The sequence below is a fragment of the Lampris incognitus genome, chromosome 14, assembly GCF_029633865.1.
Source record: "Lampris incognitus isolate fLamInc1 chromosome 14, fLamInc1.hap2, whole genome shotgun sequence".
Classification (NCBI taxonomy): domain Eukaryota; kingdom Metazoa; phylum Chordata; class Actinopteri; order Lampriformes; family Lampridae; genus Lampris; species Lampris incognitus.
The window spans coordinates 7,440,270-7,454,341 of record NC_079224.1 but is presented as its reverse complement, the minus strand read 5'-3'; the positions used below and the strand labels follow the sequence as shown (position 1 = coordinate 7,454,341).

Genomic DNA, 14,072 nt, shown 5'->3' with positions numbered 1-14,072 from the left:
GGTCGCTGCACCAGCGCCTCCTCTGGTCAGTCGGGGCGCCTGTTCAGGGGGGAATAGCGTGATCCTCCCACGCGCTACGTCCCCCCGGTGAAACTCCTCACTGTCAGGTGAAAAGAAGCGGCTGGCGACTCCACATGTATCGGCGGAGGCGGTGGCGCCGCCACCGGGATGGGGAGAAAAAGGAAATGCTGCACCGAGAGGAGAAGGGGCTCGGGGAGGAGGCGACCCCCGGCTTTGTAGGAGGACGAGGGGAAAGGCGTCTCAGTCGGTCGTCGGCTAACAGGAAGTCCTTGACCGACTACTGACCAGGCCGGTCCAGTGACTGTAAATTATTGGCGTAAGCGCCGTCGGTTGTGCAGAAGAGACGGCTACAGACTCGGTGTCATGAGAGTACAGATTTGTTTTGGCAACGGGAACCCCCACCCCACCCCCCCACCCCCCACCCCCGCCCAGAGCAGTCTGCTGATAAATGGGTTAAGGTGCAAACTGTTTTTTTTTGTTGTGTGTGTGTGTCCTCCGAGCGGGGGTTAAAGTTCCCTTTTTTTCGCCGAGTGTGCGTTCTTGGCTACCCAGCAAAGCTTCCTCGCCTCCCCCCCCCCCCCCATCTCGCTCCCCCAACACGTTAGCCCACATGTGCAGTCTGGGTTTTATAGGCGATGTTTTCTCTCTCTTTCTTTCTTCCTCCCCCGGCCTTTTCTCCAGGGCCGCTTGTTTGACCAACAGAAGCGAATGGACTGGATGACCCGACTGCCACGCTCTGCTTGGCCCAGTGTGGGACCCGGTCGAACCCTTTTTGTTAATTATGAGACAGACCTTGCACGACATAACCCCCCCCCCCCCACGCTATCTCGCCTCGCGGATGCCTGAGTGAAGTCCAGTGATTAGCCAAATCAGCATGGAAAACCTTTGCACATTTTCTCTCCCCTGATAATGAGCGCAAGGAGGGGAACGAGATCAGCTTTGACGAAGCTGCCGTTCTGTCCAGAACCCGGGTCTTTTGTTTGTGGGAAAGGATAAACCTTTTTTTTATCAGTCCCTGTCCTCCTATTCGGGGGCCGTTTGTACAGCTGATAACTTGGGTTTTTTTGTTGATCTTTGCCTCGTCTTCTTCCATTACAGACACATTTACAAACAGTCAAACACTGTCAAGTGAATGAATTTCCGCCTGTCCGGCTCTAGGGGCCTGCTTATTTGGCCTTCTTCAATGAGGTATTGACCAACGGGCGTGACCGGAACGCACACACACTTGGCCGAAGAAGGAAAGCGATGTTTTTCGGTTGTCAATTCGGTGCGGTTAGGTTGTAGTCGGAGAAATACCAGAAATCATACATAATCCAGAGCGGGGATTGGCCAGCGGGAGTTTAACATACAAACCCATTGGCCGGGATCAGGGGGTGACATCATGGCACGGGGCCACGAGGCGCTCATGTGACCAGGAAGGGTCACGGTATTAGCTGCGGGGGAACGGGGAACGGCCTCACTGAGGGCCCCTAGTGATCAACCCAGTTACTTCACACTAAAAAAACAACAGACCTCCTTGACTGAACGTTCTGTGCTTGACACGAGGCTCGTGTACTACCGCGGTCTGTACCCGAGGGTGTGAATCACATACTGGTTTTGCCAAAGTCAGCAAACCTGCCAAAGCTTCTTTGGGGGGATTATTGTTGTTGTTAATTGGCTACTGGCTCATAACACGGACTTTCATTTTCTGATCCAAGGTGAATGTGGCCAGAGGCGGGCTGTCGCTCTGTCCCCTTGCGTCCGCTACGCCGGGTTAGGGTCCGCGCCTTTCTGGAGTTTCCTTCGGTGTGACATCGGCGTATTCGAGTCACAGAGACACAACCCGCAGTGATGAATTGTGGGATTGCTGACCTAGTAGGATGCGGAAGATTAGGGTCAGCAGGAGAGAGAGGATCTCACGAGGCCTCCGCTCCTTTTTCACAAATCTCCGCCGCTTGTTCTCCAGCTCCGTCTACAGTTTCCGTGTATGACGTCGTTCGTCTCGGCAGAACACGTCCGCTGTGTGTTCTTTTGGGATATGCGAATCGTGCAGTTATGGCACCTCGGCTGCATACGGGCCGTGTTATGATGTGTGCGTGACAGCGTTTCCGCACAGCCCACAACTGCACAAGACATGCGGCCACGGCACGGTGCATTGACCCGCTCAATGCAATTTGTGCCCGGTGTACAAGTGAAGAATTCAAATCCAGTACAGTCCATGACCAGTGAACCGCGGCTCCCCTCTCAGTGGCGCCCGGGTAAGGATACTCGGGGTTAGTTAGTTCAAACTTCGAGGGCCCTCGGCACCCATCGCCCCGTGCTCCGCTCATTGGCTTTGTCACTCCAGCTGCGATAGTGTCTGTGAACAGAGAGCATTATTCATGTCCTCAGGAGGGGGCAAGCCCTAATTGAAATTCCAGGCTTTTTCTTCGGGAATGAAGTGGAGCTGCCAGGGCGCCCACTGTATTATCCCGGCCCTGTCACCTTGAAAAGGCCTATCGAGAGACTGTCCGCATGCCCGGAGAGAAGAAAAAGCACCACCCCCCCCCCACCACCCACCCACCACCGGCTCGGACAGGAATAGCAAGCGATGCGTAAGACGAAGGGGGAGTGAATGGAGAAGGACAAAAGAGCGAGGCGAGACGAGAATGCCGGCGTTGCGGCATCATTCACCCCGCGCGGTTTGATGGTGAGCTCGTGCTCCGTGCCGCAGAGTCTTAAAGGGCTGAACTGTCTCTGGTTTGCTGCTGGCCAGCGTGGAGCGCATGCTAATGACTGGGTGAATGAATCGGTGCCATTCTGATAGAGGAGGAACGAGCACAAGGAAGGCCTTTCTACTTCGCTGCCCCATAAGCCTGCTTCCTTGGTGTGCAGAATAACAACTGATCAGAAGCGGCTTTATCTCCTTATGTGCAGTGTCCGCATCCGTTATCGACGCTCGGCTGTGCACGCTCGCCTGTGTGTGCGTGCACGTGCTCCATTAACCGCAGAGGAAATCGGTGCGTCGCCGTCATAAGTCACTATGTAGTTATTCATTGAACGAACAGTCGGTGTTGACGATGGCCGTTGCACACACCGGGCCCGGCGTTGCGTCGGTACGAGGTGAAGCCGGTAAGCGTACCGCTGTCGGGATCTGTCCCCTGGCGAGTCTCCCACACTCAGGCTGAATAGGGGTCCTGTTTGTGGGGTTGATTCGTTGCCCTCGTGGTGCGCTTCCGTCAGCACGACGAGGGAAGAACGGTTAAAGTGCTACTGCGTAGTATTTCTGCTGCCAACCCAGAGGATTCATAAAAAAGGACTTTCGTCATTTCGATTTCCAACTCGTTTTCAACTCGGGTCTGTACATCCTTTATTTAGGGCCGGGCAATGATTACATTTCAGTGTTTGTTTTTCAGTGGTATTCTGTTGGGGTTGCGGGCGGCACGGTGGCACAGTTGGCAGCGTGGTCGCCTCGCAGCAAGAAGGTCCTGGGGTTCGAGCCCCGGGGTAGTCCAACCTTGGGGGTCGTCCCGGGTCGTCCTCTGTGTGGAGTTTGCATGTTCCCCCCGTGTCTGCGTGGGTTTCCTCCGACAGTCCAAAGACATGTGGGTCAGGTGACTCAGCCGTACTAATGTGTGTGGTGGTGGTGGTGGGGGGGGGGGGGCTGTGATGGGCCTGGCGGCCTGTCCAGGGCGTCTCCCCACCTGCCGTCCAATGACTGCTGGGATAGGCTCCAGCATCCCCGCGACCCTGACAGCATGATGAGCGGTTGGGATAATGGATGGACATGGACGGATGGATGTATTGGGCTGAAATGTGCTTATTGTCATATCCTGATACACAATGTTGTTGTTGAAATTAATGATGACAAGAATCTATGGCCTAAAATGTCTTGACAATAAAGTTGGTCTAAAATGTCTGAAGAAGTGTTATTTGGTTCAGCATACTCTACATCACCAAACAGTTCAATGTTATGAACCTCGGGCGGGGTTCTTAACAGTGACATTCTGCATATGTAAGCAGGCGTCATGATACTCCTTATGATGATCATAATAATGTTTTTCAGATCACCCAGCACTGCCTTTTACTTGTGTCCTTATTTGTCTGTCCATTGCAGAAGAGCAATGGCTCGTGCCCTCTCTCACTCCCCCCTCCTCTTGGTTCTCTCTGCCAGGGATTGAGATGTGTCTGCCAGAATGGCGGTTCTCCATGACCATGGTGGCCACTTTTGTGGTGGTGACTGGCCAGCTGCTGATGCCACTGCTGGCCCACCTCTCTCGCGACTGGCAGATCCTCCAGGCTATCATCATCTGCCCCCTGCTGCTGATGTTCTCCTACATCTGGTGAGTGGGTGGGGAGGACCGCTGCACCCCTTTCACTTTTGGCACAGATCTGTTTTGATGCCGATTTCCATCGTAAATCCACCCGCTGTTTCTTGTGTTCGAATTTTAAGAAGCCTCATTAAAGCCGGAAGAGCTTTAACAAGTTCTTCGGGCTATTTATTATGCACAGCAAGGATAAGCAGATGGTTCTGCTCCAGAGGACGTTTATTAGAGACTTAACTTCTTATGGTTAACTTGATTCCAGTGACGGCAGTGAAAGCCGTCTCTTTTGCTTATGCTCAGCCCTTCTGTACCGGTCTATTAACTGGTTTTACGCCGCCCCGACAAATGGTGCGCACACCGTTACGGGTGATCATTACGGAGAAAGAAGCACGTACGTTAGATTCTCCGTAAAATTTCACCCACCCACCTTTACATCTGGGGAGCGCCTAAAGCAGTAAAGGGTTTTCTATTCAGAAGCAAACAAGGATATTCAGAATCAAGGACAATTAGGGGGGGCGTCCAGGTGGCGTGGCGGTCTATCCCCGTGTTGCCTCCGGCGTGGTCAGGCATTTCTACAGACACAACTGGCCGTGTCTGCGTGTGGGGAGCCGGACGTGGGTACGTGTCCTGGTCGCTGCACTAGCGCCTCCTCTGGTTGGTCGGGGCGCCTGTTTGGGTTGGAGGGGGGGAATAGCGTGATCCTCCCACGCGCTACATCCCCCTGGTGAAACTCCTCACTGTCCGGTGAAAAGAAGCGGCTGGCGACTCCACATGTACGGGAGGAGGCATGTGGTAGTCTGCAGCCCTCCCCGGGTCAGCGGAGGGGGCGGAGCAGCAACTGGGACGGCTCGGAAGAGTGGGGTAATTCGCCAAGTACAATTGGGGAGAAAAAGTGGGGTGGGGGGGGAATCACAATAGAAATACAATAAAGAACAATTTATTGTCATTTCTATCATGCACTTGTGTACACAAAAGAAACAAAATTTCATTTCACCCAGCCCGCAGCAACACAAACGATAAAAACGCACATCCAAAATTTCCGAAAACGGCACCACCTAAACCATACAGAAAGAGAGAGAAGAGAGGAAGAAAAAACACAAACACAAACAGTTCACAACACAGTCCATTCGGCGCAACACAGTCCAAAAATGCCACTGCCCAGAGAAGGAATGCCAGCCAGGATGACGGTTGGAGCTGCCCGGTCTGCATGGGCTAGCAGTTAGCTTAGCCTGCCCCGCTTCCGGGGAGGAACCACCCTCGGTGCTTCCTCCCTGGGCGCAGCTCCAAGCAGGGCCGTGGTCCCTGGGCCCACCGGGTGCAGCAGACCAGGCTCCCCCAGCCCATCCAACGCCAGCTCTCCCAGCCAGACACCTTCCACACACCTCCCCGCCCTCCACACCACGACACAAACTTAGACGCAGGCGTGGACAAACACGGCGTGTAGGCGGTACTGGGTGAAGCCGCTGCACGTGTGAGTTGGTGCCGCCATCTTGCCCACACCCTATCAGAGCCCTAATATCTTCCCAAGCAGGAGGTGTTTTGCTGACAAAACGCGTTTTGATCAGCGGGGGGGGGGAGGCTAAAGCAGCAACACGGGGGGTTCCCTGAGCGCAGTGAGTATGATGTAGTGAGATCCGGACCCGTCTCCCAGTACTGCCTGCGACGCAACCGGGGGACTCGTTTCATTTTAGACCCGGCGCTCATCTCTTATTCACAAGGCCGTCTTTCGCCTCTCTCTCTCTCTCTCTCTCTCGACAGGATCTTCCCCGAGTCGCTGCGGTGGCTGCTGGCAACACAGCAGTACTGCCGCTCCAAGTGGCTCATGGGATACATCGTGAAGAAGAACCAAGTGAACACGGACCTGGACGCAGATAACATCCTCACAGGTAGCAGATGAAGCTGGTGTCTCTCAGATTTTTCCAAACGTGACGCGAGTCACCGTCGACTTTGTCTGACTGCCGCACGCCTCACCCTTTACCCCTGATCACCGCGACTACGCCTCCCGTGCTGTTCTGCATAATAAGGCGGACTGACGAGACAAGTCCCTGTTTGGTATCCATAGTAACGGGGCCCCCCCCTGGGGTAGCGACGGGCGGCAAACGCATCCCACGGCCCCCCCTCTGGGGCCTCTCGTTAATTTCATCGTTACCATAGGCGTGGGGACAAGCGCCGACACGTGGCGTGCAGACGGTCGATGGGACAAAGGTCGGCCACCTTGAACCCGGGGCCGGCCGTCACAGCGGCCCGATGCGCGGCGCCTGCCGGTCCTGTGACCCCGGGTGCAGATGTAGTGCTGTTGTTGTCGGAAGCGAGGCAGATTCCCCCTTGTTTTCAGCCCCAACGCGCTTCGTCGGCTCCGCGAGCCGCCATTGTGCGGATGTCAATACGCCTACAGAAATAGGCAGGCGAGTCTGCATTCGCGAGGACGGGAGAGAAACCGGGTTTATGGAAAATGGATTCCCGCTCCCTTGGCGTTAAGGGGCGGGCCTTGACGTATAGACGAGGAGCGCCGCGGTTACACGTGTCCCTGACTGACTCTTCGGAGGGCTGGCTGGCGTTCAGCCCGAGGACAAAGCACAAACCCAATGCTGATCATTGATTTTGTCCCGTCTCTAGAACTTCAGCGATCCCTCCAGAAGAAACCTAAGAAGATGTGCATTGTGAAGCTGGTGGGGACGAGGAACCTGTGGAAAAACATCGTGGTCCTCTGCGTCAATTCGTAAGTATGTTTGTGCATCACTGGGGTTGTCGTCGCTGTTGTTGTCGTGCTTCGCCCTTTCTGGACAATGTGTTCGATGTGCCGGTCTGTGTGGGGATCAACTTTAAAAAAAGAAAAAGACATCTACCAACACGGGGCTCCTGGTTCGAATCCCCGTGTTGCCTCCGGCTTGGTCGGGCGTCCCTGCAGACACAGTTGGCCGCGTCTGCCGGGGGGGAAGCCGGATGTGGGTATGTGTCCTGGTCGCTGCAGTAGCGCCTCCTCTGGTCGGTGGGGGGGGGAATAGCGTGATCCTCCCACGTGCTACGTCCCCCTGGTGAAACTCCTCACTGTCAGGTGAAAAGAAGCGGCTGGCGACTCCACATGTATGGGAGGAGGCACGCGGTGGTCTGCAGCCCTCCCCGGGTCGGCAGAGGGGGCGGAGCAGAGACCGGGACGGCTCGGAAGAGTGGGGTGATTGGGCGGATACAATTGGGGAAAAAAAGGCGTATTGTGTAAGCCTGGATGGCAACTAGATGCCAGTGGGTCACGCCCTTTTTCTGCTCAGTCAAGATGCCACCGTTGACCGGGCAGGTCGATGGAGTTGCCCGCATTGCTTCTTTTGGAGCGGGTTGTGTGTCTGTCCATATCTCCGTCACTCTCTCCATCTGTCTGAAGAATCGTCTCTCCTCTGCCCTCTACCCTACCCTCCTCCCCATTTTTTAGCTTGGCAAACAGCTCTGGCTCTGCCTCAGTGCATGGTGTCCCTGACTCCCCAACTCCCCATGAATTTTACATGAGAGAGAGAGAGAGAGAGAGAGAGAGAGAGAGAGAGAGAGAGAGAGAGAGAGAGAGAGTGCTTACTTGCTAGTGTGTGGTTGTCTGAGATGAGACATGCTAACTGCAGAATCTTCCTTCACTCCCCCTCCTCCACTGACACCCACCCTCTCCATCGTTCACCCGTCTTGGCTCAGATGTGCCGTTCTTGCTTTTCTCTTGGCAGCTCGTCCCCACTAACTTCTGGGTTCTGCTGTAACGTCTCCAGCGAGATGTATTCTCGAAATCATGGAAGGATGCGTTTAAAAAATGTGTACCACTCAATAATTACTACAGCGTGTCCGCATTAAATTTATCTAAATTAATAATCGGACAACCCCCTCCTCCCTCATCCCCACCCCCTTAAATCATCTAATGGATTCGACTTGATTTGGCATTTCTCCTCTAGTGTCGTGCGCTGATTTCTTCTGTGCTGGAGCAGGAAATCGAAGTTTGCATGAGGAGGTGAAAGAAAATGCAATTGCCAAATTCGGAGACCTGTTTTGAGAGCATCCTGGGGGAGGGGGGGGAGGGGCCATGATAGGGAAAAAAGGGGCACGGTAGGGGGTTGGAGGGCAAACATGTAAATTTAGTGAAAAATCGTGAAACTACGCTGTGACGGTTTCGATATCCCGGCATTTCCGTTGCTCACGAATTGCAACATGGATCGCAGTTATGAAGCACAATTGTTAGTCGACGCAATATTTCTTTGACGTGAGATAGTAAGGCCTCCTTTTGCACGGGGTGTAGCTGATAGGGTGGTGTATTGGCGAGAATCTGGCGATACCGTGCATATCATGATACAGGGTTATGATTCAATGTATCACGATACGGGGTTATGATTCAATGTATCATGATACAGGGTTATGATTCAATGTATCATGATACGGGGTTATGATTCAATGTATCATGATACAGGGTTATGATTCAATGTATCATGATACGGGGTTATGATTCAATGTATCATGATACGGGGTTATGATTCAATGTATCATGATACGGGGTTATGATTCAATGTATCACGATACGGGGTTATGATTCAATGTATCACGATACGGGGTTATGATTCAATGTATCACGATACGGGGTTATGATTCAATGTATCATGATACGGGGTTATGATTCAATGTATCACGATACGGGGTTATGATTCAATGTATCACGATACGGGGTTATGATTCAATGTATCATGATACAGGGTTATGATTCAATGTATCACGATATATTGTGGTTTCATAGGCCTGTGTTCTTTGTGCTCATGCCACTTCCTGTCTCAGATTACGTTGTTGAGCTTGAGTGGAAGAGTCACATGGCTGAAGATAGATTACAACACTGTTATCTAGGAGTCGTGGGGTTACACACAACACAACATGTTTGTCACGAACCTTTACATGTAAACAATTAAAAATCCATATAGCGGTTTTGAGAATCGATGCGGTGTCACCGTACTCGAGTGTATTGATATTGTCTTACACCCCTAGTAGATGAGTGTATTGTGTATTGTGTATTGCTGTATTTAAGCCTGATTTGGCTGCAGTGTAAAAAAGATCTGTGGGTTTTAATTGGTCTTGAGGTTGGTCTTGGTCACGATTGGGATGCACTTCACTAATACCCTGGTGCATCCACATATTTTGTGTTTATAAAAAGCATCCGGGGGCGTCCGGGCAGCGTAGTGGTCTATTCTGTTGCATACCAACACGGGGATCGCCGGTTCGAATCCCTGTGTTACCTCCGGCTTGGTCGGGCATCCCTACAGACACAATTGGCCGTGTCTGCGGGTGGGAAGCTCGATGTGGGTATGTGTCCTGGTCGCTGCACTAGCGCCTCCTCTGGTCAATCGGGTTGCCTGTTCGGGGGGGGGGGATAGCGTGATCCTCCCACGCACTAAATCCCCCTGGTGAAACTCCTCACTGTCAGGTGAAAACAAGCGGCTGGCGACTCCACATGTATCGGAGGAGACGTGGCAGTCTGCAGCCCTCCTCGGATCGGCAGAGGGGGCGGAGCAGCGACCGGGACGGCTCGGGAGAGTGGGGTAATTGGATGGGTACTATTGGGGGAGAAAAAGGGGGGAAATCCCCCCCCCCAATAAATAAATAAATAAAAAGCATCCAAACACATGCCTACACCTCTCATATGCATCAGCTGGTGGTAGACGTCTCTCAGATCTATAGGTATTTATTTACCCCTGTAATAGTTGATTGATGCAACATGAGTTAAAAAAAAAGAAAGAATAATTTCTTTGTGCATGTGTACCATGTTTACCCAAATGTGCATGAGTTAAGATCTTTTTTTTTTTTTCATAGAGGAATAACCTGATTAGAAACTGTGTCGCCGCCAACTTACTAAACCAATCTGCTCCCATGCTGCCCCACGACACTGGTGCATGTAACCCTCTGTACCTTCCTGTGGCTTCTATCCAGGCTGACAGGCTATGGGATCCACCACTGCTTTGCCCGCAGCATGATGAATGCTGAGGATCAGGATATCACCCTGTTCAAAAACTTCTTTGCTGACTATTACACCATGGCAAGCATCACTGTGGTTTCCTGCATGGCGCTGTGCCCCGCCGTGACCATGCTGGGGCGGCGGGGGGGACTTCTCATGTTCATGATCATCACGGCCCTGGCATCGCTGCTGCAGCTTGGCCTGCTCGAATGTGAGTACCTCGTGGACCACACTTGCATGCCTCCCCTCCTCTCTCTCGCTGTCCCACTCCCGACCCCCCCCTCCTCCCGGCCTTCACACATGTGGACCCGCGTCCACATTCACTTGTGCTCACTATAGTGCAGGACTTCTCAAGGTCGGGGCCTCCTCGGTGCCGTCTGGACCCAGCCCATACCTTGGGTAAAGGGGTCCCTCAGGGTTACAGCTGACCATGACATCGCCTGATTTATTCAGGATTATAAAAATATCTGACGGAGTTGATGGGACAGTGAGGATGCAACTTTGACAGGCAGTTTTTTTTATGGAAAATGTAATTTAAAGTTCATGACATCCTATTTAACCATGCATTTCATCTGATATTTATATTTATGCACTGGAAACATTTTTAAACACTGTTTTTGGCAGTTGGACATTGTGACCTCTTGCTTGGGACAGGTTGACTCGTACTTCCCGAGTACAGAGGCTGCATTTTAACACATTCTAATGAAATTATCTAAGAATATATGAAATTAACTTCATGAGTGCACACAGGTCCTTCAGGTTTCACTTGTAAAGTGTTTTTATTACTATTGATTTCTTGATTTTTAATGCAAAGAGGACTTTTCGATGTAGGACGCATTTTGTCCCTCATCTCACGAATCGGTGCAGTGCGCTATGAAGTGTAATGTGTTCTGTTTTGCGCGTTGCTGCTGCTGAGGTCACACGTTAACACCAACCCGGAGAACTCGCTCTGGGGGTGGTGTAAAGTGTGTAGCTGTGGTCAACTCGAGTAACACTATCTTCACCTGTTCACTGTCTCTCCTCTGCTCCCCGTGGTGTGGGGGAGGGGGGGGGCTGAGCTGCACCTTCATTGAAACACAGAGGGGAGAGGAGAGAAACTCGTGCGACCATAACTGACACTAACGAGTAGCCTACCGGCACGCGAGTCCTCGTTAGAGCCAATCAGAGGCAGAGTAGGGCGGGTCTTCGCAGAACATTATGAAAGCAATAACTTGTAGCAAAAGTTATGATTAGGGGGGGTGTCCAGGTAGCGTAACGGTCTATTCCGTTGCCTAGCAACATGGAGATCGCCGGTTCGAATCCCCGTGGTTACCTCCGGTTTGGTCGGGCATCCCTACAGACACAATCGGCCGTGTCTGCGGGTGGGAAGCCGGATGTGGGTATGTGTCCTGGTCGCTGCACTAGCGCCTCCTCTGGTTGGTCGGGGCGCCTGTTCAGGGGGGAGGGGGAACTGGGGGGGGTAGCGTGATCCTCCCACGCGCTACGTCCCCCTGGCGAAACTCCTCACTGTCGGGTGAAAAGAAGCGGCTGGTGACTCCACGTGTATTGGAGGAGGCACGTGGTAGTCCGCAGCCCTCCCCAGGTCGGCAGAGGGGGTGGAGCAACAACCGGCACGGTTCGGAAGAGCGGGCGGGGTAACAGCGGGCAGGATGAGCTGCCGGTCTGCATGGGCTAGCAGTTAGCTTAGCCTGCTCCACTTCCGCGTCCTGTCAGACCGCCCTCGGTGCTTCCTCTTCGGGCACAGCTCCGGTCAGGGCCGTGGTCCCTGGGCCCACAGGACGCAGCAGACCAGGCTCCCTCAGCCGATGCAGCGCCACCTCTCCCCGCCAGACACCTTCCACACACCTCCCCGCCCTCCACACCACGACACAAACGCACACGCAGACAAAAGCGCTGCACAATCGACGCTAGGCCAGGCCGCTGCCAGACCGCCCTCAGTGCTATCTTGGTGTTATCGCAACTGCTGGCCTGCATACGGGCTAGCGGTTAGCTTAGCCAGCCGCTAGCCCGTATGCAGCTAACCGCTAAGCTAAAATACAGCTCCCTGCTGAGTAAACCACATCTTATGGATGTTCCAGGAGGAGACGTGGTTGGTTGCACGCCTGATTATATGATTACAGGCTGTTCTGCTGTCGGCGTGTTTTAAGACCGTTCCAGATGAGCTCATACGCTGAAGGTCATTCGGTTACAAACCAGTTACACTTTAATGGTTAACCTTAAAGTCAACACAAACGGTTGTCTGGCGAGGCTTGCCCAGCGTGCTGCTCTCCTGTCTACACGGTACTGCCTCCATGTTGGCGATGATGCGTCAGGTCGCTTTGTTTTTGTTTATTCTGGCAGTGTTGTGTTACTAATGCAGGTTTTATCTTCTCCCATTTCTCTTTGTAGTGCTGGACAAATACAGCGACGACTTGAACATAGGTAAGGTCACCGTCGTGGGTTTTATGGCTTTGTCTCGTCGTAGCTCCGCCCACGTTCTCACTGTTGCGTTCAGGGAAGGTTGTATGAGTAAAACATGGGGCTCGGCGTCCTGTCGCTCGTCGTAGGTCGCTGTGAAATGGGCCGTGAGTCTCGGGCAACTCGGTTTGCTGCGTTTTATTCACTTCATAACACGACAACGAAACCCGCCTGTCTTTAGGGGAACACAAATCCCGGAGAACCTCTTTAATGAAGTCCCAGGTGTCACCGAGCCCGTCTCCGCACTCATTTGCTCTCTTTTGTGTCGTGGAGCTGTGTTGCCGGCCCTCACCAGCCTCCTCCTCCTCCTCCTCCTCCTCCTCCTCCTCTTGTTTTTCTCTGTCTGGCATTCTTGTTGACTCCTCTCCCCGGTAATCTGCCCGTCGGCAGCAAAATGAGCCGTGGTGCCGTTGGGCAGGGGATTAGCAGATTGGGGCCGATCACAGAGGCGTCCCCCCCTCCCCCCGCCGTGATCCTCTTTTCGGCCACCTTTACCACGTCTCTCTCGTACCGGCCCTGCTCGGTCCGAGCGGGCCTGGCAGGATAGAGCCGAGTCTGTACGGAGGCCCAGAGCAGGCTCAGATTTAGGACTGTAATGGAGGTGCAGAGGAGCCAGTGACCTGCTCATTGCCCTTATTTAGTCTGAAGTTGTTAGCGCTTTTTAGATGTCATTCTGTGTAATCTTAAAAATCCCTAGAGGGGGGGCGTCCAGGTGGCGTAGCGGTCTATTCCGTTGCCTACCGACACGGGGGTCGCCGGTCCGAATCCCCGTGTTACCTCCGGCTTGGTCGGGCGTCCCTACAGACACAGTTGGCCGCGTCTGCAGGTGGGAAGCCGGATGTGGGTACGTGTCCTGGTCGCTGCACTAGCGCCTCCTCTGGACGGTCGGGGGCACCTACGCCGCCCTGGCGAAACTCCTCACTGTCGGGTGAAAAGAAGCGGCTGGTGACTCGACGTATCGGAGGAGGCACGCGGTAGTCGGCAGCCCTCCCCGGATCGGCAGAGGGGGTGGAGCAGCGACCGGGGTGATTGGTCGGATACAGTTGGGGAGAAAAAAGGGGGGAAAAATCCAAAAAGAAAATAAGTCTGTTGGTTGAATTTCACTTTTAAGGCATACGCACTGCATGTCACCCTCCCTCTCCCACTGTGCCGTGTCGTTCGGTTGGGGTAGATGCTTTAAGATGGGGAACGCCAAAGGAACGCGGCTGAGTCGGCGATCACGCTTTGTGACCAGGCGGAGTTTCTGCCCCTCGATATCCAGAGAAGTGCTGCTAAATTCAGACACTCTTTTGGAAACTCTGATTACATTTCCCCCCCCTCGTAATTGGTGTTCTCCCTGTATAATCATGGTA

The 14,072-nt window shown here is 53.4% G+C and overlaps 1 protein-coding gene across 1 annotated transcript in view; it reads left to right on the top strand.

Annotated features, from left to right (window-relative positions):
• LOC130123903 (solute carrier family 22 member 23-like) overlaps window positions 1–14,072 on the top strand; it is a 42,434-nt gene that overhangs the window by 25,359 nt on the left and 3,003 nt on the right. The window contains exons 5-9 of the mRNA XM_056293229.1: window positions 4,154–4,322; window positions 6,063–6,190; window positions 6,921–7,023; window positions 10,239–10,474; window positions 12,652–12,684. Of these exons, the coding sequence (XP_056149204.1) occupies window positions 4,154–4,322; window positions 6,063–6,190; window positions 6,921–7,023; window positions 10,239–10,474; window positions 12,652–12,684 (669 nt within the window). The remainder of the gene's footprint in view (window positions 1–4,153; window positions 4,323–6,062; window positions 6,191–6,920; window positions 7,024–10,238; window positions 10,475–12,651; window positions 12,685–14,072) is intronic.